Raw genomic sequence first — 22,570 nt, 5'->3', positions numbered from 1 at the left:
CCATGTATTTACGATGGTACAGATGCAAATAGAGTGCATCAAAAAGTGATAATTCAAAATGCATGATTCAAATTTTGCGTGTCGTAATTATATTAGAATTAAAAAAAAAAAAAAAAAAAAAAGGAAACACAAATTCACAATGTTATCTAGCATGTGGAAAAGTGATTACTGAAATGGGGAATTCGAAATTCCAATGTTGAATGAGATCCCGCGTGAATGAGATATTAGGGGAAAAAAAAAAGGGTGTTTGAAAAGGTGGAATAAATATCTCATTAAGGAGATTTTGCATAAGTAATAAAATTTAAATTTTAGATTAGCGGATCTCTGAGAAAATTTTGTTGGAATATAAATTTATTGTTCGCGAAAACCCGTAAATCAAAGGTATTGAGATTTCTGCAAATTAGCAGAATCACACGTTTGCATTTGGATCACTAAAAAGTTTTGATCACAGCATTTCACATGAGTACATAGTCTTTTGCTTTTTTAAAAGGAGAAGATTAGTAGAAAAAATTATTGTAAATTAGTTGAAACAACAAAACTTTATAACTTTCAGTCATTAAGAAAAGAAAAAAAATATTTTAAACAGATTATGAAAATACAGCTTAGTAATAAAACTCAGAGTTTTTATTACTAAGCCGTAATCTTAACTATAAAAAATAATAATTTCAGATAAATCTTAACAAGTGGCATCCCTGTGATTAGCAAAAACAGAAGGTAGAAAAAATAAACTTTATATTTATTCACTTGCTGGCAAAAGAATGGGGTTTTTATCGACAACCAATTGCAACAAATCATTTCGACTTTTGAGTACAAAATTTTAACTAAATTTGTTATTTATGTGACCAAGCACTACTTGAGAAACGGAATTGAAGAACTGAAAGAAAAAATTATTTTCTGTATTTATTTTCATGAATATTAATATACAGCTATCTAATGCAAACCCAAAATTAATATTTTTCAAATCAGACTATATGGCCATATTTTCTTAAAAAATAAAATTTTTGTTAATTTTTCAGGATTATAAAATGAATTTCATGGATGGCAGTCAAAAACCATAAAACACAAAACTCTACATTTTAATAACTAAAAAACTATTAAGAAAAGAACTAAAGCGAACAAAACAAAAACTGAACAATTTAATAACTAAATTTTTTTTTGAAATTTAGAAAAAGGCAACAGACACAAATAATTATTATTCCATAGCTATTAAATTTTCATTAACTTTAAAAAAAAAAAAAAAAATCGAAAAAAGGTATGAAAATGAAAAAAAGGAGATGTAGTACACACTATGGGACACTCACAATTTTACAGCCAGTAGTTTTCATTAGAGAGAATTATATGGCGTGGAAAAAAATTGCATTTGAATAAAATAACTAAAAATTGAATGTTAATATCTGAATGTTTCATAAACATTAATGTTAAGACGCGCAAATTTTCAATGCAGTCCCTTTTTGTTGTGAGAAGCACACACAGGAAAAACTTCAAGAACTTTTTTTAAAAAAATATAGAGGGATTTTACTAAAGATAATATCAATAAATCACTATTAGATCAAAGTTAGGTTTTACAGCATGTGAAACAATGAATTGTCAGTGAAGTTAGTAATTATGAGGTTATATATGTTTTGATTATATAAATATTAAATAGGCAAATCAAAATAAAAAAGTTAGAGAAAAGAGAATAAGTGAAATTGACAATTTGAATTAGTAGATGATCAAAAAAATACAGCATTTGATACCGGGATCTTTATCACCCATATATGCAAAGAATAATAGGAATAGTTTTTATATAAGGAAAAATATTAACTATTATATTTTCATTATTAAAAAAACTTTTTAAATTATGCTTCAAATAGAGAACTTTTAAGATGTAATCAGAACAAATAAGCTATGCACGTTAGAATCAGATCAAAATTAATATTGAAGAACTTTATCCTTAAAACAGATGTGCAATTGCCAGAAATTATCTGAATTCTTCCCCCCCAAAATATATTTTTTTTAAGTAATTATTAATTTTTCTTCTTTTTTAACATCATAGAAGATAAATAAAAGATTCATATTTATGCACAAATGTAGCATTTATAAAATTTCAGAAGGTGAATAGCCAGATTTTTCAACAAAAAATAAGCACTTAAGCACACAAATATTTTTGATCACTTTCCAAAAAAAAATCATAATTAGGATCTGTGCAGTAATTAAATTTTTTTTATCGTTTAAAGTTCGTAATTTATAAGCATAAAATCAATAAAATTCAAAAACTTTACATGATCATGATTACATTACTAGTTTCTGTTAAAATATTGTAGAGAAAATTGTGAAAATCATGTATTTTTTGTAATTTAGAAAAAGAAAAAAATCTCTCCTTAAAAGATAGAAAACTTTTTACAAATCCCAAATAAAAAAGCACCTTTAAGGGCTTTTTAAAAATGCAAATCAAAAACAAGCATCTTTAAGCACTTTTTAAAAACGCTACGCATCCTGTTTAAAGACAGAAAGAAAAAAAGTGTTGCCTAATAATTTTTTTCTCATCAACAGATAAAATATATTTCTATTGAAAAAAATTACATATTCCTTCTTTTTCGCACTTCTAGAGGTATCGCATAAAAAGAATTTAAAAAAATAATAATTTTTTTTTAAAAATATGAGATCTACATAACAGAAAAAAGATGACTGATAAAACCTTGTTTCCACGACAAAATCACACGAATCGGATGCATTAATAAAGGGTTAATTAAATGTAAGTTTCAAAATTGGCATGTTGTAATAAATAATATCACATTAAAAATATCAGGATTTTAAAATAATGTACGAAAATTAGTAATGATAACTACCGAAAATTTGACTGAAAAACCGTTAGAACTATCACAATAAATAGTGAATAATTAAATGTGTGATCTGAATTTCCCGTTTTATAATAATATCGAAGTTTCAAAAAAAAAAATCACATGGAAATCAACAGCAATAACTGCAAAAAAAAGAGAAAGAAATCTGATTGAAAAAAAGCTGCATAGATTTAGCAAAAATTGAACGAGTCAAAGGTATTTACTTAAAGGTGCGTTTTGAATTTCTAATAAGGTATGAAAAATATCGGGCCTTAAGAAACTATGTGGACATCAGTAGCAATAACTATGAAAAAGTCTATAAAAAAACAGAGGTATCATTGTATGAAAAAGTGACTAATAAATGCACAAATTGAAATTTGAGAGTCGTAATTATAATGCATAAAGAAATATAGAGATTAAAAAAAAAGAAAAAACATTGAGAAAAATCGTAGCAATAATAGCCGACAAAATGACAGAAATACCACATAGATTTATGACGGTATCGACGCAAATTGAAAGCATTAAAAAGTGATGCATGATTCAAATTTTATGTACCGTAATAACATCAGAATTTTAAAAACTGAGAAAATCTGTTGTATTAACTGCAAAAGAAAAAAAAAGATTGTACACAGATTTATGATGGTATTGAGTATGTTGAAAAGTGGTTCCTGACAAGCATGATACGAAATTTCTATGTCGTAATATCATATCAAAAATTTATTCGATCTAATTGTAGCATAAAAAAAGGGACAAATATATTACAATGCTTAAATAATTCTTCTGTTACAATCAGTAGGTATTTAAGTACTTTATTTACACCGCACTAGAGTTGCACAATGGGCTATTTATCAAATTGGAATTTGCAAAAAATTTGCTACTGATTAAAATAAAAGTTTTGTAAAAAAAAATGAGAAAAAACACCATTTTTTCTAGAGAAGGATCTCGTAAACATTTGCCACTTTTCTATTTGAAGTTGTATTTTTGTCAAACAAATCTAAGTAAAAAAATTCTTTATGGTGCATGAATGAGAATGTAAGGGGGAAAAAAAAGGTTCTGGTAAGTATGGAATAAATGTCTCATTAACGAGATTTTACATAAGTAACAAAATTTGATTTTAGATTAGCTGAAATTCTAGAAAATTTCGTCAGAATATAAATTATTGATTTGCAGAAGTCCGTGAATCGACTGTCTCGAGATTCACGGAATTCCGCGAATGAGTGGAAAAATCACATGCCTGTAAAATAATTTAAAAACCACAAACTAAAAGGAAAAGTCAATCTAGAACCAATTAGATTGTATAATGAGCTAGCTCAAAATTCCCTGTGCATCCTTTGAAACATTAATTCCATAGTACAGTAGACACCGCTTAATGTGATCACGGTTAATGTTATCAATTGTTTAATGTTATCAAAATCGCTTAGTCCCGTCCGCTTATATCAAAATCCATTAAAAAATCATTGTTTATTGTTATCGGTTTATATGTAAATTTTATTTTCCTGAAATCAATAAAAACAAGAAGAAAAACTTTTTTTTGTTGTTTAAAGTGTTTCCTGAAACTTACCAAAAGTCCAAACGGGGCTCGTATTTTATCTTTTAAACACGTGTAATTAGGAGGGGGGGGGATATTTTGCCATTTTCGGTCAAGCATTGTAAAATTCCATAGCACTGTGTGATTTCAAATTCCCTCAAATCCTAAATAAAGAGAAAAGAAGAACTGCCAGTAACGAGTCAATGTTTTTCACGAGCCCCTTTTTAGAAGAACTAAACAATGTGACAGATGATGTGTCCCAGCCACTATGGGAAGGGTTTAAAGGGTGACCTTCAAAAGAGTATATTGTTTCGGGTATGCCACTTGATCTTGGCAGGTTGCTTACCGAGTCGCTATTGGTCAAATAATAAAATTGGGGGAGGGGGGATAGTGGAACTGCCACATCTAAGTGTTTAAAAGACGCACACAGAAGATCAGCATAAATTTTCACTTTACCATAGTTCAATTTGTTTTTAATAATGCAAAGGAAACGGAGAGATCTTACTGTGAAAGAAAAGGTTGACATTTTAAATCATTACGATTAATTGCCGAAAATGAGCCAAAGGAATGCTGCTGTTCAATTGAAAGTTTCGCAGCCGCTTTTGTGGAAAATTTTAAAAAATCGTGAAGATATCGAAAAAAAGTGCACTTTGAAGGAAAAATCTGAATTGTAAAAGAAATCGAGATGGAAAAGACAAAGAGTTTGAATCCGCATTAAAACTCTGGTTCACAAACGTTCGTGAAAGGGCCGCTCGTGTTAATTGTCCAATTTTGCGCCAAAAAGCTGAAGATTTAGCTGGGGGTAGGAAATTGGGTAAAGGAAACTTTGCAGCCACAGAAGGATGGTTCCAACGCTGGAAAAAGAGGCAGAACATACTCTTCTGAAGGACACACGGTGAACAAAAAGATGCCTATAATGTAGTCGCAGACCAGTGGATTAAAAAAGAATGGCCTAAACTTAGTGCCACATATTCACTTGAAGATGTATATAACGCTGATGAAACTGGCCTATATTTTCTTGCGTTGCCTGAACACACCTACATGTTTCAGAAGGAAAGTACGCAAGGGTGTAAAACTTCCAAGGAGTGCCTAACTGTGCTACGTTACGCTAGTATGACCGGGACTAAAGAAAAACTTTCAGTGATTGAAAAAAGTAAGAAGCCCCGCTGTTTCAAAGGTGTGAAAAATCTGCCCGTCGATTATTTTGCCAACAAAACAGCTTGGATGACTAGCTGTTTGTACCACCATCTTTAACGAATGGCTGTTGAAATGGGATAAGCGACTAAAAAGGGGCATACTCCTGCTCATAGACAACTGCACTGCGGATGATGTAACGGTTTCATTAAAGAAGATAGATATCGTGTTCTTACCACCAAACACCACTTCTTTAATTCAACGCGTGACTAGGGAATTATCCGCACCTTGAAGGCATATTACAGAAAGGAAATGCGTTCAAGGATCTTAGAAAATACGGAAGGCCAAGACGCTGAAGATCTTAATGCAAACGCTCTAACCAAAAAAAAAAAAAAACAAATGCTTTGGATGCCATACATTTATTAACAATGCCACGGAATAATGTCTCGGAAAAAACAATTTGAAATTGTTTAGCCATGGAGGATTTTGTCAACCAGAGGACAGGCAACAATACAGCTGTGATGAAAGAAATGGAAGATGTTTTCAATCCCCGCCTGATATGAATGCTGAGGATTTTGAAGCATGGATGGAGATTGATGAGAAGGTTGAGACTTCTACTTCGTTAACTGATGAGGACATTTGCGAAGCCGTATGTGTCAAAGATCAAGTTTCGTCACAAGATTCTGATGCCGATGATGAACCTGAAAGTGCTATTGAGGACAAAATTCTGACGCCTGCTCAGATGAGGGAGGCACTTCGAATCTTACGTCTGGGTGTGCAAAACAAAGCCGACGCGGAACACTTTCATAAACATTATGATTATGAGCGATTCGTAAATGACTTGCTTCGAAAGAATGCTAAACAATCGACAATTGATGATTTCTTTTTCAGTTAATAATTAACCTTTTGTATTGTTTTCTGCAGTTCATCATTAAATATGTGAGTATACTAACTAATTCTTTTTCTTTAGTGTACATTAATTTCTATTAAATACTATAGAGCAGTGGTTCCCAACCTGGGGGCGATAATCCTTAGGGGTGCGACGAGTATTCAAAAGATAAAAATTGCTAATAATATTAATGACAAAAGCTATTTGAGATCAAAATTGAAAACATATATGAAGCTTATGGTTCTGGTGTAGACAATGAATTACGATAGTTAAAAATTAAAAAATTTCAAGTTCAGGATCGTTTTCGTCATACGTTTTGGTATCGCTGGCGGAAATCTGACCTTCAAGAATTCTCTTTTGTTGAAAGTCATGGTCTTTTATATATCTTCTTCTCCTCAAATGTTCCTCTCTCGTCTCATTCCCATCCCTCCGATTTTAAAAGGCATGTAATAGGAGAAACGGATTGATAGACGAAATATTTATATAACTCTAAACCTCACACATTTGGTGAACTCTTATTTTACCTGCTACTAAAAAAATTGTTGAAATCATGTAGGGTGAGGGATCGAGCAATAATATAAAACCTCTGAGCAATAATACTGTTTCCAGGCTTATTGATGAGATGGGTGCAGACGTTGAATCAAAACTCGTTAAATTTAAGAGAGAAGGTAAATTTGATGACTCAACTGTGATAGATAACAAAGCTATTGTATTAGCTTACGTGAGATTCATAAATGAGAGTAAGGAGATTGGATGAACGAGGAAATGTTGTTTACAAGAACTTTGATCACTGATACAAAATGGTCGTAGATTTTTAAATTGATCAAAGACTATTTTGTGGAAAAAGAAATTCCCCTTACAAATGTAAGTGCTTGGGCAACAGATGGTGCTTCTGCCATGTCTGGTCGCTATACTGGGCTTTTAGCGCACCTTAAAAAAAAGTACCGGAGGTCATCACCATTCACTGTGTCATTCATCGTCAATATTTGGCTGCAAAAAAGTTGAGTGGTGCCCTGCATGACACTTTACAATTCGTTATTTCTGGCATCAATAAAATCAAAGCTAATTCTCTCAATGACCGTTTGTTCCGAGAACTTTGCCGTGAAAATGATGAAGATTTCGAAAGCTTGCTCCTACATGCATATGTGAGATGGCTTTCAAAAGGAAACTGTTTGTGTCGTTTTTTCGAATTTTTTGACTCTGTTACTGAGCTTTTCGACACCACTGATCCTGTTTTAAGTGAGAGTTTGAAGCAACGCAAGTTGGAAACTGCGTACCTCACGGGATATTTTTGAAAAAATGTACAAAATCAAGGTAAAACTTCAAGGAAATAAAGTGAACATTATCAAGGCCATCGCAAAGAGCTAATGCAATTTCTAACTCTTAGAAAGTGTTCAATGGCAGATATCGAGATTCTCGAAAATAAAAGCTTAATTTTTACTGATCACCTTGATCAGTTATGGAATCAAGATTTAAAGATTTGATGAAATTAGAAATTCCGGATTGGATTTTCGATCCATTCTCTTTTGAAGTTGTGGATAAGCTCACTTCCTCTTTACAGATTGAGTTTTTAGATTTGAAGTATGCTAAGGTCGTCTTTAAAAAATATGGTTACGAGTTAGCTTGGGTAAAGCTTATGGACACTTATCTACAATTGTGGAAACAAACTGAGCTGCTCCTCATCTCGTTACCGTCAACATATTTAGTGGAGAGAGGTTTTAGTTCTGTCGTCCAGCTCCTCACAAAGCAAAGATAGGTTGGACATTTGCTTCAAAGGAGGCCTGCGACCTGCGTTTAAATCTAACGAACATAAAACCTGACATTCAAGCTTTTACTGAAATACACTAAGCACAGGGCAGTCATTGAAGTGGTAAAAATGTACTTTCTCACTCTTCATTTTTTTCTCAAATTTTAGTTGCTAACGTTTTAACTTTTTCTTGATTACATTAAAATATGAATTTTAAAAAATGTACTTATGTTTTGATTATTCCGTTTTAAATATCATTTCTTTTTGAAAAAAAAAAGATGTAAAATTTTTTTTAATTAATAAAAATGGCAGGATAAAATTGCCTCTTTATTTGCATTACAATTTAAATTAAAATCAAATATAACTTAGTGTTTGGCTGCTCACGGGTAGCAATGAATGGTTTTTGAGCAAAAAGAGAAAGAGGCGATGTGTGTCAGCCAACCCCAAGAGGGGGGCGATTGTCCACAAAAGGTTGGGAACCACTGCTATAGTTTTACAGCAAGAACTCCTAATTTAAAAAAATTTTCATTTTAATAAGTATGTAAAAAAATAATTTCTTAGCAAAAATTTATTTTCCTTTACTGTATTGTAATCAAATCACGTTCGTCCCGACGTGATCACATTAAGCGGCGTCTACTGTATAAAAAAAACTAGCTAACTGGCTACAGCTGAACAGAGGTTGTAGTGCCTACTAATGGTGGACTGGACAACTCTATCAGCCTTGATGGTAAGCTTGGCACTACCTGAAGTTTGTTTCTTGGGTCAAGGGGGTATAATAAAGATAGGTAATTTACCAACAAATAATTAAATAAACCTAATGTTTTCAATTTTATAAGCCAGAGTTAATATCCAAAAGTTAGAAGAAAGGGAAAAAAATAAGACCCTCCTTTAAACTTCACATATAATCAACATTTCAGCAACCTCTATTTTACTAGCTGATTCTAGCAGATTAAAAATCATATGAACAAAGAAAAAAAAATCAAGTTTGATTCGCAATCATTAAAACTTACATTAAAAGGCAATACACACAAAAGAAATTAGATATAGCATTCCTAACACTACATAAGGGGAATCAAAATCCCTAAAAAATATTTTAGACAAAATAGATGTTGAATTATGAGCAGTATTTTCATAAATAGACAGAAGAAACCTTTTTAATTGAAATTTACATTCTATTTCAATTATTTAATCACTAAAAATTAAAAGGTATGTTTTAATGAATCCAATTAGCATTTTGCTTACCCACCTACATAACAAAATACAAAGGTAGTCAACTCAATAGGCATCCATTAACATTAAATTATTGACTTTTTTTTACTATTATCTACAATTTCTTTACTACTTAGTATAAAGATTATTTTACTATGTCTAGATTTATAAGCAGGGTTGCCACAGGAAAAAATTAACAAAATAGTTGCTTTCAGTAGCCTAAACCATGAAAATAGTAGCCTAAAATTATGAAAATAGTTGCCTAAATATGAACAAAAATTTCTCAATACTACTACTAAAATTTCATTAAATGACTTCACTTTAATATACCATGAGCCACTTAGTCAAATTGACGGCCAATATGATAATTTCTAAATAAACGTTAGTGTTCTAGCACTAAATTTTTATATAAAAAAAAAATCAGTATATTTGCAGAACATTAAATACAGTCGAACCCCGCTATAGTGAACCTGGGATATAGTGAACACTCGGATGTAGTGAACTTTTTTAGCGGTCCCATCCGTATTCCTATTTAAATAATGTTATTTTTAACGCTTATAGTGAACAGCTTAGAACTTGGAAACTCGGTTATAGTGGACTCACATTTCATTTCTTTAAATATTTTTTTCAGTCCTCCATCTTTAAACTTGTAGGTGTTGGGACTGAAAATGAATGCATTCCTATAAAATGTGTCATATTACTCTCCTTTATGCTTATCATTTTTAACTATACTGTAATAAATGTCAAACAGATCATTTATCTTATACTCCCCCCTCCCTGACAAGCCTCGCTTTCTCTCTTTTCCCCAAGCTTGCTCTACAACTAGTTAACTTGGCCACCTGCTGAATTTTTGGAATTTTCTTATCTGTTCAAAGCATATTCTTTACAAATCACCCCTTGACAATCAAGAAGGGGAACAATTTAACTCATTCTACAGATGCTCTCTTCATATTCTTACATTATCTATTTGAGACAAGATTTTTATTTCAAAAGCAGTGAAAATGGCAAATTCTCTAAAGAGAAAAGCGTTTTCGATAGACGACAAAGTTAAAATTGTAAAGCGTATTGATGATGGAACCAATCAATCGACATTGTGTAAGGAATTTTCCTTGTCAAAATCTACAGTTTCAAACATTTAGAAAAATCGAAGTGCAATTCTTGCGGCATACGACAAAAACATGGTTTCATCGAAAAAACTGCGTGGAGCTGAAAGAGAAAACGTAGAAGATGCTTTGTTAAGATGGTTCGAAATCTTGTTCAAAATGTAAAAGTCTTACATTCTTTGCACATTGTAGATAAGAAAATTGATGAGCTCAATTTAAAATCAAATTGTGTTCAATCAAAAATCACAAATTTTTTTCATAAAAAGTGAAAATAAAACTAATATTTAGCGACGTAATTACTTTTTCCATCAATTTTTGCTTTATTATCTGTTAATTAGTTAATAATTTTTTAAATGACTTATGCAAAATTGCAAAGCCAATTTTCAATCATTCAACTGTCTTATGCAAAAAATATTCTTCAAAAAATTTGGATATAGTGAACCATCGGTTATAGTGGACACATTACTGAGTCCGCAGACGGTTCACTATAGCGGGATTCGACTGTACTTTTAAATGCAAGAATTAACACAGAAAAATAATTTGCAAAAAAAAAAAAAAACACTCTTTCTATTAATTTTCCCTTTCACATAATTTTTCCTTTTATCAATAATTGATTTAGCAAATATATATATATATATATATATATATATACATATTGAAAAAGTGATTACTAAAATTCGAAATTCATGCACCATAGTATCGTATTAAAAATTTGGCTCTTCAAAATCATGCAGAGTTTCCTAGCAATAACTGTTGAAAAGGCGATTGAGAAACAAAATAGATTCACAATGGAATGTGTGCAAATTGAGTGCATTAAAAAGTGATGACTCAAATCTGCAATTCAATATTTTTTTGTAATTTAGAAGAAAAAAATTCATTATGTTCAGAAGCTACCGCGAGCAGCAGGTTGTCAATTTATGCTAAAAAAAAACATTGCTAGGAGCACAGAAAAGTCTCCCAATAGTCTCCTTTTTCTGAAAATAGTTGCTTTTATAGCCTTTTCAGGCAAAAAAAAAGTAGCCATAGTTGCCTCAGGTAGAAAATAGTTGCAAATAGTTGTATTTTAGTCACCTGTGGCAACCCTGTATAAGTTAATTTTGAATTTATTTGGTTTCAAGAATTTTTTTTTCTTTCACTACATGAATTTAAACATTTCATTTAATCGTAACATCATGGCTAACTATCTTATTTGCTATAGCATTATTATTCTGTATCAAGAAGTTCAGTATTCATGTTTCAATTTTTTGTTATAGTTGAAGTTAATATTTATTAGTTTATCGCACATTATGCTTATTTGATTTTCGTATAATTATAAAATAAAATGAAAACTAATTTAATTATCTTGCAGCTTTATTGAGATAATTTTGATTTAAATTCATATGGGGATGATAAAAATGTAAAGGAGCATCCAGCGCAGTGATTCAATAACAATGAATTGAGCCAAGCTTTACTACACCAGCTTAGGAAAAAAAAATCTATTTTATGTTAATGTCTTGCAAATTGTATTTAACATTGTTTATTTTACTTTTCCTAAGTTTCTTTTATGTTATGATTTGTCATTAGCTTTCAGGCTCATTTCTATACATATCAAACATATACCATTTCTATACATATACCACTTACCAGCCATTAGCTAAAGAATCTAAAAAAAAACAACAACACTATTTTTCCTAAACCTGCATTTAAATAGGTAGAGTTATCTAACTGGCTGAAGATTAATTCTTAGAATCAAATATTTACTTTTTTTTTTATTTTTAAAAAAACTTGCAATATTGGAAAACTAAACTAAAAACATAAGACAACCTTACCAGACATAGCCGATAGAATATCGTTTCTTTCAGCAGATTTAGTAGCGGTGTTAACTTGCTTTTTAAAACGATTTAACCTGTTGTCGGTTTCCCGCAAACAATACACGAGTCTAGAATCCATGCCATATTCGTGTTTAGGAGTTTTAGTACTAAAAGCTCCTCGACCTCTCCTGCAAAATTATATACAAAATTTTTTTTTAGATGATATAAAAAAACAGTCAAAAACAAATTTTTAATAACATAAGTTACAGTTTTTAATCAATCTTTATAATAATAAATAAAATTTTTATAACCATCCAATAAATTTTGTAGTGTATAGCATTTTGACAGAATTTTTTTGAGTGATTAAGTTTTTCAAGCATCCACTAGTTTTTACATCATTCGTGATGACACAATGTTATAATATTACTTGGTTTATAAAATGAATGATCTCTCAATTCCCATTAAAATTTTGCAGTGAAATTGTCGATGGATATATGTACGTATTTTTTTCCTCCATAAAATTATTCAAGATTTCCAAGAAATTTGTACAAAAAAGCACTTATGTACAATTTGATAACATTCCCTCAATTAGACATTTTTATTCCTCATAATTTCAGAAAAAAAAAATTTAAAATGAATAAAGGGAAGGTTAGAGTTTTCATACACTAAAGATCTGTGGTTTATTGCAGTCAAATCGATTCATTGAAAAACCAAATTAAAAGAATAAGCTGCAAAATTCAGTTGGCTATCTTTTTTCAATCAAATTATGAAAAGTGCCACACTGGCCTATCCAATTGTAGGAGGTTATGGTAGCAACACTTTCTAATTTTAGTTATTAAAATGACTTTAAAAACCTTTTTTACAGGGATGAGAGCGGTCAGAAAGTAAAAAAGAGGAAATCTAAGATATATATATATATATATACATATCCAAAAATTTGACAAAAAAAGTGAGATTTTTAAACTTGTAAACCATGTGATTATAAATCCTGATGATTAATTTTAAAATTGTATGAATACATGAACGCGAATCACATGCATAATTTTAAATTGAGAAAATGTGAATCCCGATATGAGGCCTTTAAATCACGTGAATATGAAACTCTATATTGAATTTAAAAAATGCGAAAATACAAATCACGATGCGAAATTTTTTGATCACGTAAATACGAATCACGATGCATAATTTTTAAAGCACATATAAATACGAAAATCGATGTTTGAATCGATTATTACAACCGTAAAAACTAATCACAACAATGGATTTTAAGCTTGTGTGAATACGAATCGCTACATAGGGATTTAAAAGCGCGTAAATACAAATCGCGATATTGTATTTTTAAATCTCGTAAATAAGGATCGCAATGTACAATATTTAAATGGCCTGAATAAGAATCGCAACGTTCAAGTTAGAATAAGGTGAATACTAAAATCGATGTTTGATAATAAAATCGCGATTTTAAAAATGCATAAATACAAAATGCGACATTGGATTTTTAAATTTCATGAATAAGAATCATAATGCACGATATTTAAATAGCATAAATAAGAAAATACGAAACTTTTAAATCAGGTAAGTATGAAAATCGATGATTGATATTAAAATTGCGTGAATAAGAATCGAGATATTTGCAGAGACTGGACTTACGATTTCTAAAAGGCTGGTTTGTATTGCTTTTGCTTAGACATAATAAATAGAAATTTACAAGATTAATTGAATTAGCAAATAAATATTTTCAACGCTAATCCACCTCTATTTTTTTTTTCTTAGTTTGCTTTCACGTCAGAAAACAGGAAGCAGCGACGTCTGGATTATGAAAATACGTGCTATCCGGCAGGGCGGATAAAAATACGGAATATCTTATTTTCTGTGCGTAAAATCGGAGAAAATAGCTTAAATAAGTAAAAATGCAGAAGGGTTAGCAGCTAGGACGTAGTTTGAATTTTCTGTTCATCTTTGATAATCGTAAATAAATATTATTCTTTAATTTCAACGAATGAATTTATTTAAAAAAGGGGGATATTTATAAAATTAAATTTAAAAAAAAAAAAAAAACGAAACTTTCAGAGAATTGAGAACTTTTGATAAAAAAAAAGGCTGAAATTCGAGACAAAAGCAAAAAAATCTCATTCCGGTATAAAGGTCAACCAGTTTTATCCCAAGGAAATGATTTTTAGAGAAACGTCAGAGGGAAAAATGAGGACTTCAATACTTTCGTTCTGAGGAAAATTAAATTCCCCATAAAATATTTTAACATGTGCAAAAAAAAAAAAAAAAAAAAAAAATCGGAAATTAGCAAGAAAAAATTTGACGAAAAAAAAAATCAGAAATTAGCGAATCCGCGGAAGAATCACATCCCTGCTTTTAGAAAGAAATGGTTATTTTTGCTGAAACAGAAATCTTTGGACATGCCTGGAATATAACGTGCAAAATTTCAGTATTTATCTTTTTTTTTTACCTATTTAATAATAAATGTTTCTCAATCTTGCATACATAACAATATAGAAACATACATCAACAATTAGTACCTTTCACATGTTTCACATTCACAATAGCAATTATTATCTCCAAAGAAATCTTCACCATAGTAACAGGTTATTTCTTCACCCAAATCTATATCTCTCAAAACTTCAACACAAGCACTATCCCTTCCTGTAGCAACAAACTAAAAGAAGCACACACACAAAAAAAAAAATCGGATTAATTTGAAGAATTTTAAAAGATAAAGTTATTAATGCTCGAAAATTAAAATGCATAGAAACCAGGCTCCGTAAACACCCAGCCTACATGGACAAAAAACAGAATTTTGCCCGGGAATAAAAAGGGTTTTTGCATGAAAAGACCTATTTGAAAATGAGTTTTTCAACCACTTGTTACATGAATACTTATATATACTAAATATAAACAAAAGATATATTACATTATGAAAAATTAGCTTGATTATTACTAAGAAATAGTTATGAGAATCTTCTAGCCATTTTATTACCTTCTTAATATTTAATGATGAAGTTGCTAAAATGATTCTTTTCAAAATGTAATGAATAAGTTATGTGATTAGTTTAAAATTATAAACAAACACATAATTTGCTTTAAATTTAATGAATGGAATTCTTAAAAGCATTGTAAACATTCATGAAATAAAATGCACTTATCTTATTGTTACACACAGTATGTTCATTTGAATAGGTATGAATTCTAAATATGCGTTACATTGTACAAAAAATTATTTACTATTATCTTTATTATACATTTTGCTTTTGAAGTAAATGAAAACTAAATAAATATAAACATTTGTTTTCTAAGCATTCCAAGTATATAATTTAAGATTTTAATGGACATGTAGAAAGCTTACTAAATTTAATAAATAACTATGTACAAATGAATATATCGTGAACAACTAATATATATATATATTCACTAGATAAATTAATCTTTTTTTATAATTAACAAAATTTTTATTAAATAAAATATTAACAAACAAAAATAACATTAATAAATAAAACACATATTTAGTACTGGTTATTAATCGAATGTCGTGACAATTTCATGAAACTAAAAATTTAAAATATCTGAAACATAATATATTTAACATTAAAATATTTAAACATAACAGAAAACATTCAGTCCCTAAGCAATTCCTTCTAGTCCAGTTTTTATAAAAGAAGCAGTGAATAAATGAGTAATTAGATGAGATATTTTGACTTTAAATTGATATTCTAAATTTTATCTCTAAATAGAGATTTTTCTTCTTCTTCAAAAGGTACAGTGGATGAAGACAAATAAAGTCTATAATAGAGATCTTAATATAAAATGGGGCTATTTTGGTCTAATCTTTTAACATACACAGTACAGAATTTTTTTTTTTAACAGAAACATTTTAATTTATTTCTATATTCTTTGTCTAAAAAATCTTATTAACTTTGAAATATTGAATATATATATATATATATATATATATATATATATATATATGTATATACAGGGGTCTGTTTAGAAGAAATTTGGGTCCGTTAACGGACCCTTCACAAAATATCTTTTCATAAAAACGGACCCTTCACAAATTTGTTTATCTTCATTATTGTTTTGTTAATCGAATAAACCCTTCCCAGGAAGGGTTGACAAATGTAACAGAAGAGAAATGTGACAGAACGACAAATGTAAACGAACTAAATTTTGTCTTCGGCAGATGCTTCTTCCTTTATTCGCCGTAATGAATGTTCTGCGTTCAGCAGTATAGGCTAAATACCAAATATTTATATGTTGCATCACTAATTTAGTAGCTGTAATCAGTGTTTTCATTACAGCGCGAGAACGCGAGAATCTCGCATATTTTTTTCTTTACTCGCAATAAAAAATAATAAGCACGAGAAGTTCGCGCACTCTATTAATCAATTTCAAAATGCACGAATTTTGGAAAAAATTTCGTCTTTTGCCATTTTGAATAAAATCTGTTTCATTTTTCTTCCTTGATCTTTCACTATTTTGAACATCGGTCCTTGTTATCTAGTTTCCCTATTTACCAGTATTGTTCAGAACCGATGCGAACAGCAGAACCCCCCTCCCGAACCGCGGAATCCCTTTCAGAACACATTTCTCTGCAACCACGTGTTCGCCGTAGGTAAGGTTTCTTCATGTAAGACGTTTACATTTTTTGTGCATGAATCTAAGATGGACAAATACATTGTTAAGGCGACATCTTCCACTCCGTAACGGACAATTGAAAATGAAACAAATGTCGGTAGAAACGGTCAAAACGAAACAAACACGGATATTTTTCTAAACTAAGCTCAGTGGCGCGACAGCCCATAGAGGGCCAAGGCCTTCTGTGCCCATTACAGTTTTCTTGACCTTGGGCTCTGGGGTGCAGGACCAGATGTTCCGGTCAGGTGGTCAGCCGAACGCGGAACCCCCACTGTTTAGTTCCCAAGCATGCTTGGTACTCATTTATCGACCCACTGAAGGGATTAAAGGCTGAGTCAACCTTGCCCGGCCCGAGGATCGAACCAGGGACCTGTGGCACGACAGCGCGAAGCCCTACCACTCAGCCACCGGGCGTCACGGATATTTTTCAGCCAAATAAATATAATAGCTGATGAAAAAGTAGATATAGAACATTTTCCATATGATGATGCAGCAAAAATATTCAATTAGAAGATGTTAAAAATGTATTATAATTGAAGAAATAATTTTTTTCCAAGTCTATTCGTGTTTTTTTAATTTTTAGAAATCTCACTTAACTTTTTGAAATCTCACCCTGTTTTTGAGAAAGGGTGAGAAATTCTCTCCCATTTTTTTTCTGTAATGAAAACACTGCTGTAATTGCTGTTTATTTTTTAAAATTGAATTTTTTTAATTATAATTTAATAGTGTTGAGCATAATCTTGATGCCTTTACAATTTAAAAACTCCTTGAAAAAGTTTTTTTGCAATAACGGACCCTATTTGCACAAATTCACAAAAGCGGACCCTGGTTTAAAAATGTGACTTAACGTTTATTTTATATTCACAAATTACGAGTAATTTTTTCACAATTTTACAAAAAACGGACCTTTCACAAAATGTCTGGACAGACCCCTGATATATATACATATATATATGGGTCATTCTCACAAAAACAGTCATTTTCATGTCCCCAGTATATTTTATGTTTGTTTTACAGTTTACGAAAAAAAAATTCGGGGAAAGTGTCCTTCAGAATGCAAGCTAACAAAAGAATAAAAATAAAATTATCAATTTTTATTTTTTATTTATTTTAGGTAATTAAAATATACCAATATGTCATTCCCTCACTTGTCCCCACTGCTGATTTAAAAAAAGAAAAAATTTTTTACTGAAATAAAAATAATTTTTTTACAAATTCGTGTTTTTTATTTCAGAATACTAAAATATAGAATTCAGAAAATCAATTTTAAATTTAATTTCTGATAAAAATATTAACACAGCACTATTTTAAACTTTGTCCCCAGTGTTTCGCGTCATTCCCTCACAACAATGTTCTTATCACCTGCAATCTTCTTAGAATAAAAATATTTTAATAAAAACTTCAGAAGTTAACAACTGGCATCATAGAACAAAATTGCAGTACGATTCCATCTTCAACTTAAAGAGGCCTTGCTGTGGAATAAATTTGAATGAATCAAACCAGGTAAAATTTTTTACATTTGTCATTCCCTCATGTCATTTTTTAGAGTAAAATAAAATACAACTTCATCGAGAAAGTGGATAATTATATGTTGCTTTCTTGTATGAATATAATTGTATGTGATTGACTTCAGAAATTAATTAGGCCTAACTGTTATTCTTAAATTTTATTGAATTCGTCATTCCCTCACTAGTGTATAAAGTGAGGGAATGACGCTGAAGTGAGGGAATGATTCAAGATGAGTATATTATAAAAAATTTTTTTGTTCAATCGTGCCAGCCAATTTTATTTCCCAAACCTGTAAAAACTATTAAATATATAAGACTAAATTATAATAAATATTAGATATACTTAGTATGTTATCATTTTCAAACTTTAGGTAGATGTAACTTAGATAAAAACATGTATTGAAATAAAATATCATTCCCTCACCATTAGTGTCATTCCCTCACTTTTTAAATAGTGAAAATAATTAATTTACTTATTAATTAATTTGAAAAATAAATTAAAAAATTAACAAATTAATTTATTAAATTAATTAATTATTATAAATTAATTAATTATAAATTAATTATTTAAAAAGTTAATTAGTTTAAATATTAAGCATAATTTATAGGATATATACTTTCTTTATAATGCCATTACATAAATCTATTAATATAAAAAGTTTCAGAGCTTTTTATTCACTTTACTATTTTGGGATTTTATGAACTGAAAAATGACAGTTTTCGTGAGAATGACCCATATATATATGTGTGTGTGTGTGTAACATAAAAAGCTTCAATTAATATTTTTATGTTATTCCTTTTTTGAATATCATTTTCTTAAATTATTATTCTAATTGAAACACTTTCTCACACTTTTAAATTTACATCCTGTCTTTCAAATCTATTTTTGGCTCAAGTATGCGTTAATTAAAAGCAAGATATTTTTCCCTTTGCTTTTTGTGGGAATCGTGCGACCTATTTAATAAACCAATTACAATTGCTAACATTTCCCTCTTTCCTTAAATTGAAACATTTTACACACTTACTTTGCAAGATTTTCCCTAACTTATAATGAAGAACACAACATTTCGTGACCACTTTTAAAGCTGATCTCTGCCTAATAATTGCCTCGGCAACGATGTTATACATACATATATACATAGCTACCAACCTCTAGTTATAAAAATGCAGAAGATAGACAAAAAGCAATATACTCTCCTCTTCTTAAAAAAAAAAAAAAAAGGAAAAACATTTTAAAAAAACTTTTGACCAGCTACTTGATTGTACAATATTCATTTATTAATTCTTAATTTAAGAGAAATATGTAATATTTTAATACTTATATTAACATTAGTTTAATTACAATTTAATAGTATGCACTATATATAAACTTAATAGAAATTATGGAAACAGAATTACATTAAAAAAAATTTGTTCTTCTGGTGTTTTGTCGATTTTACGTGTCTGACTATATCAGTTTTACCACAATGCATGATAGTAAAGTCATTTTTACATACGTTGCAACGTACATCATGTACTCCAAAATTCTATCTAGAAATAAATAGAAAGGCTTGTTTGTATTGTTTTCGTTCAGCCATAATAAATGAACAGGGTTAATCTAATGAGCAAATAAATATCGCCATAAACCAATTGCTGTTTTGCTTTGACACAAGCCATTTTCCTTTAACGTTTGCTTTCGCGCCGGCAAACAGGAAGTCATGTGATAACGGGAAGCGCTCCCGCAACATAATCTGAATTCCTTCTCTCATTGGTAGAAGAGAGGAGAAATCCATTACGTCACACTGAACGATGTGACGTAAATGGAATTCCTTCCATTTACGAAAGGTAGGATCACTGCAAAAGGGCTTCGTAAGGCCATTACTAGAGGAGCATCGACGTTGACTTAAAGAAAATACTAGCGCGGACGGGTAAAATGCAGAAAGCTTGCAAAATGCGGAAGGGTTGGCAGCTATGTATATATATATATATACATTTACACACACATTGTTGTATATTAACAAACCCTGAAGAGTTTACAATCCTAATAAATAATGCAATAAGTATTACGTATATGCATATTACACATAATTTGTTTTATAGATAAGTAATATATTATAATTTAGCAATATGTTTTTTCAATCATGTACTTAATTTTTTCATGAATTTAGCTTAGTTGTTCATCATCTGTTTACAAAAATTAGATTGCTGAAATATGTTTTACTTTACATAATATTGCATAAAAAGTTACTAAGTTAAATTTATAAAACTAGTTGATAATTTCAAAGAATTTGCTTAGAAAATTTATTGGAAAAAGAAAATATTAAAAAACCCACTTGGGTTTAAAGATTGGAAGGAAAAAAAAAAGAAAACACTGGGGTTTTTCTGATGAAAACGGAAATTACAAAGTAAACAAAGTTGTATTTTCAATTTCTTTTCAGAATTAACAATTTAAAATAAAGAGAACAGGGACATAGTAAGAAAAAATTCTTCTTAAGTAAACAGACATGCTGTGAAGCTATTTGTACTAAAACTTATAATTGGGAGAACACATTAAATGTGTGCAACAGCTGTTCAATTTTTAAAATTTTATAAAAAAAAAAAATTCTTAATTTAGAACAATATAAATTAAGATTTAACTACCAGAGTATTTATTTATTATTCTCTTCTATTGCCCTTCCCTATGGCAGCTTTCACGCAACTTAAAAGGGCCAGAGAATTGATGTGTAGAATCTTACCCATTAAGGCTATTTTTCAAATTTCATTCAAGTTTTTTAGTAGAGTGAATTATTAAAATATAATTTTTTAAAAAAAGTTTGCATTATTTTTTCAGACTGAAGTTTTAAAATGTTCAGAAAAAATATTTGCCTGCAAATACGGAATCAAAAATGTACATTTACAGGAGAGGCATCTTGTCAATGACAAGTTTTTCAGTCCTTTGCAATTCTTTTCACACTCATATAATAATTTAAGAATTATTTTTACTTTTCTTGCCCTTGCTGATGTGTGGCAAAACGGAGCAACTAACCCTAAACCACTATTTGAAGACATACACTATCTAGCCATTAATGACCGGACACCCCTTGAACGGCAGGTGGACTTGTCCTGGTGGAATAAATACGGAACCTGTGATGGGGGAAAGACCATTCGCAAGCAGGCGACGGCCATACGAGCGTTAACAGTGAAAATGAGTGGGCGGCGAGAACTGAATGAGGCGGAAAGGGGCATGATCATAGGCGCCCACCGATTTGGTCATTCCATACGTGCCACCAGATACCACGGTCAACAGTTGGTGCCGTCGCGTTGAAATGGGAACGAGAGGGAGTGATAAAATCACAGTCCTGACCCGGTAGGCCCAAAATAATGTCCAACAGGGATCGGCGATTTCTTCGACGTGTAGTGAAGGCAAACCGACAAATGTCGTTGGACACTGTCGCTACCAGCTTCCGGGCTGCATCTGGCAGTGTTGCCAGTACACGTACCATTCGTCGGGAGCTGATTTCACAAGGATTCCATGGACGAGCAGCAGCACATAAGCCAAATATCTCTCCATCAAACGCCCGCCACCGATTTCAGTGGTGCAGAGCACGTCGCCAGTGGACAGTAGAGCAATGGAAAAGCATTATGTGGAGTGATGAGTTTCACTACATGTTGTGGCACTCTGATGGACGGGTGTGGACTTGGCGAATGCCCGGAGAACGGTGGAGTGCATTGTCCTCACTGTGAAGTTCGGCGGTGGAGGAATTATGGTGTGGTCATGTTTCTCATGGTTTGGCCTTGGACCCTTGGTGTTAATGTGTGGAACCCTGAACGCAGAAGGGTATAGAGACATCCTGGACAATTCGGCGCTTCCCACCCTGTGGCAACAGTTCGGTAATGGCCCGTTTGTGTTTCAACACGATAACGCTGGCATTCATAAAGCACATGCCATCACGGACTGGTATGATGAAATGGGGGTGCAAGAGCTTGACTGGCCGTCTCAAAGTCCCGACATCAATCCAATCGAGCATCTCGGGGATGAGTTGGAGCGCCGGTGGAGGGCCAGATCACAACGCCCCAAAACCACCACTCAACTCTGCGCCGCATTACAGGAGGAATGGCGAGCAATACCTGCCGCCATGTACCAACACCTAGTGGATAGCCTTCCTAAAAGGGTTAAAGCTGAGATTCGGGCGCGCGGCGGCCCTACGCCCTACTGACTTGATACTAGCATCTCATGTATCCGA

General features: G+C 31.1%; 1 protein-coding gene across 7 annotated transcripts in view; it reads right to left on the bottom strand.

Annotated features, from left to right (window-relative positions):
- The window catches only part of Hmt4-20 (Histone methyltransferase 4-20), a 53,806-nt gene that overhangs the window by 10,809 nt on the left and 20,427 nt on the right, over positions 1-22,570 (bottom strand). For all 7 annotated transcript variants that reach the window (XM_087160000.1, XM_087160003.1, XM_087160007.1 and 4 more), the window contains exons 8-9: positions 14,748-14,884; positions 12,238-12,407 (exon numbers count right to left, since the gene is read on the bottom strand). In XM_087160000.1, coding sequence (XP_087016126.1) covers positions 12,238-12,407; positions 14,748-14,884 — 307 coding nt within the window. The remainder of the gene's footprint in view (positions 1-12,237; positions 12,408-14,747; positions 14,885-22,570) is intronic.

Source organism: Parasteatoda tepidariorum, chromosome 3 (genome assembly GCF_982258835.1).
Source record: "Parasteatoda tepidariorum strain Cologne lab strain chromosome 3, Ptep-v5.0, whole genome shotgun sequence".
Classification (NCBI taxonomy): Eukaryota; Metazoa; Arthropoda; class Arachnida; order Araneae; family Theridiidae; genus Parasteatoda; species Parasteatoda tepidariorum.
The sequence above is the reverse complement of the archived record's forward strand: the minus strand, read 5'-3'. Positions and strand labels throughout refer to the sequence as shown.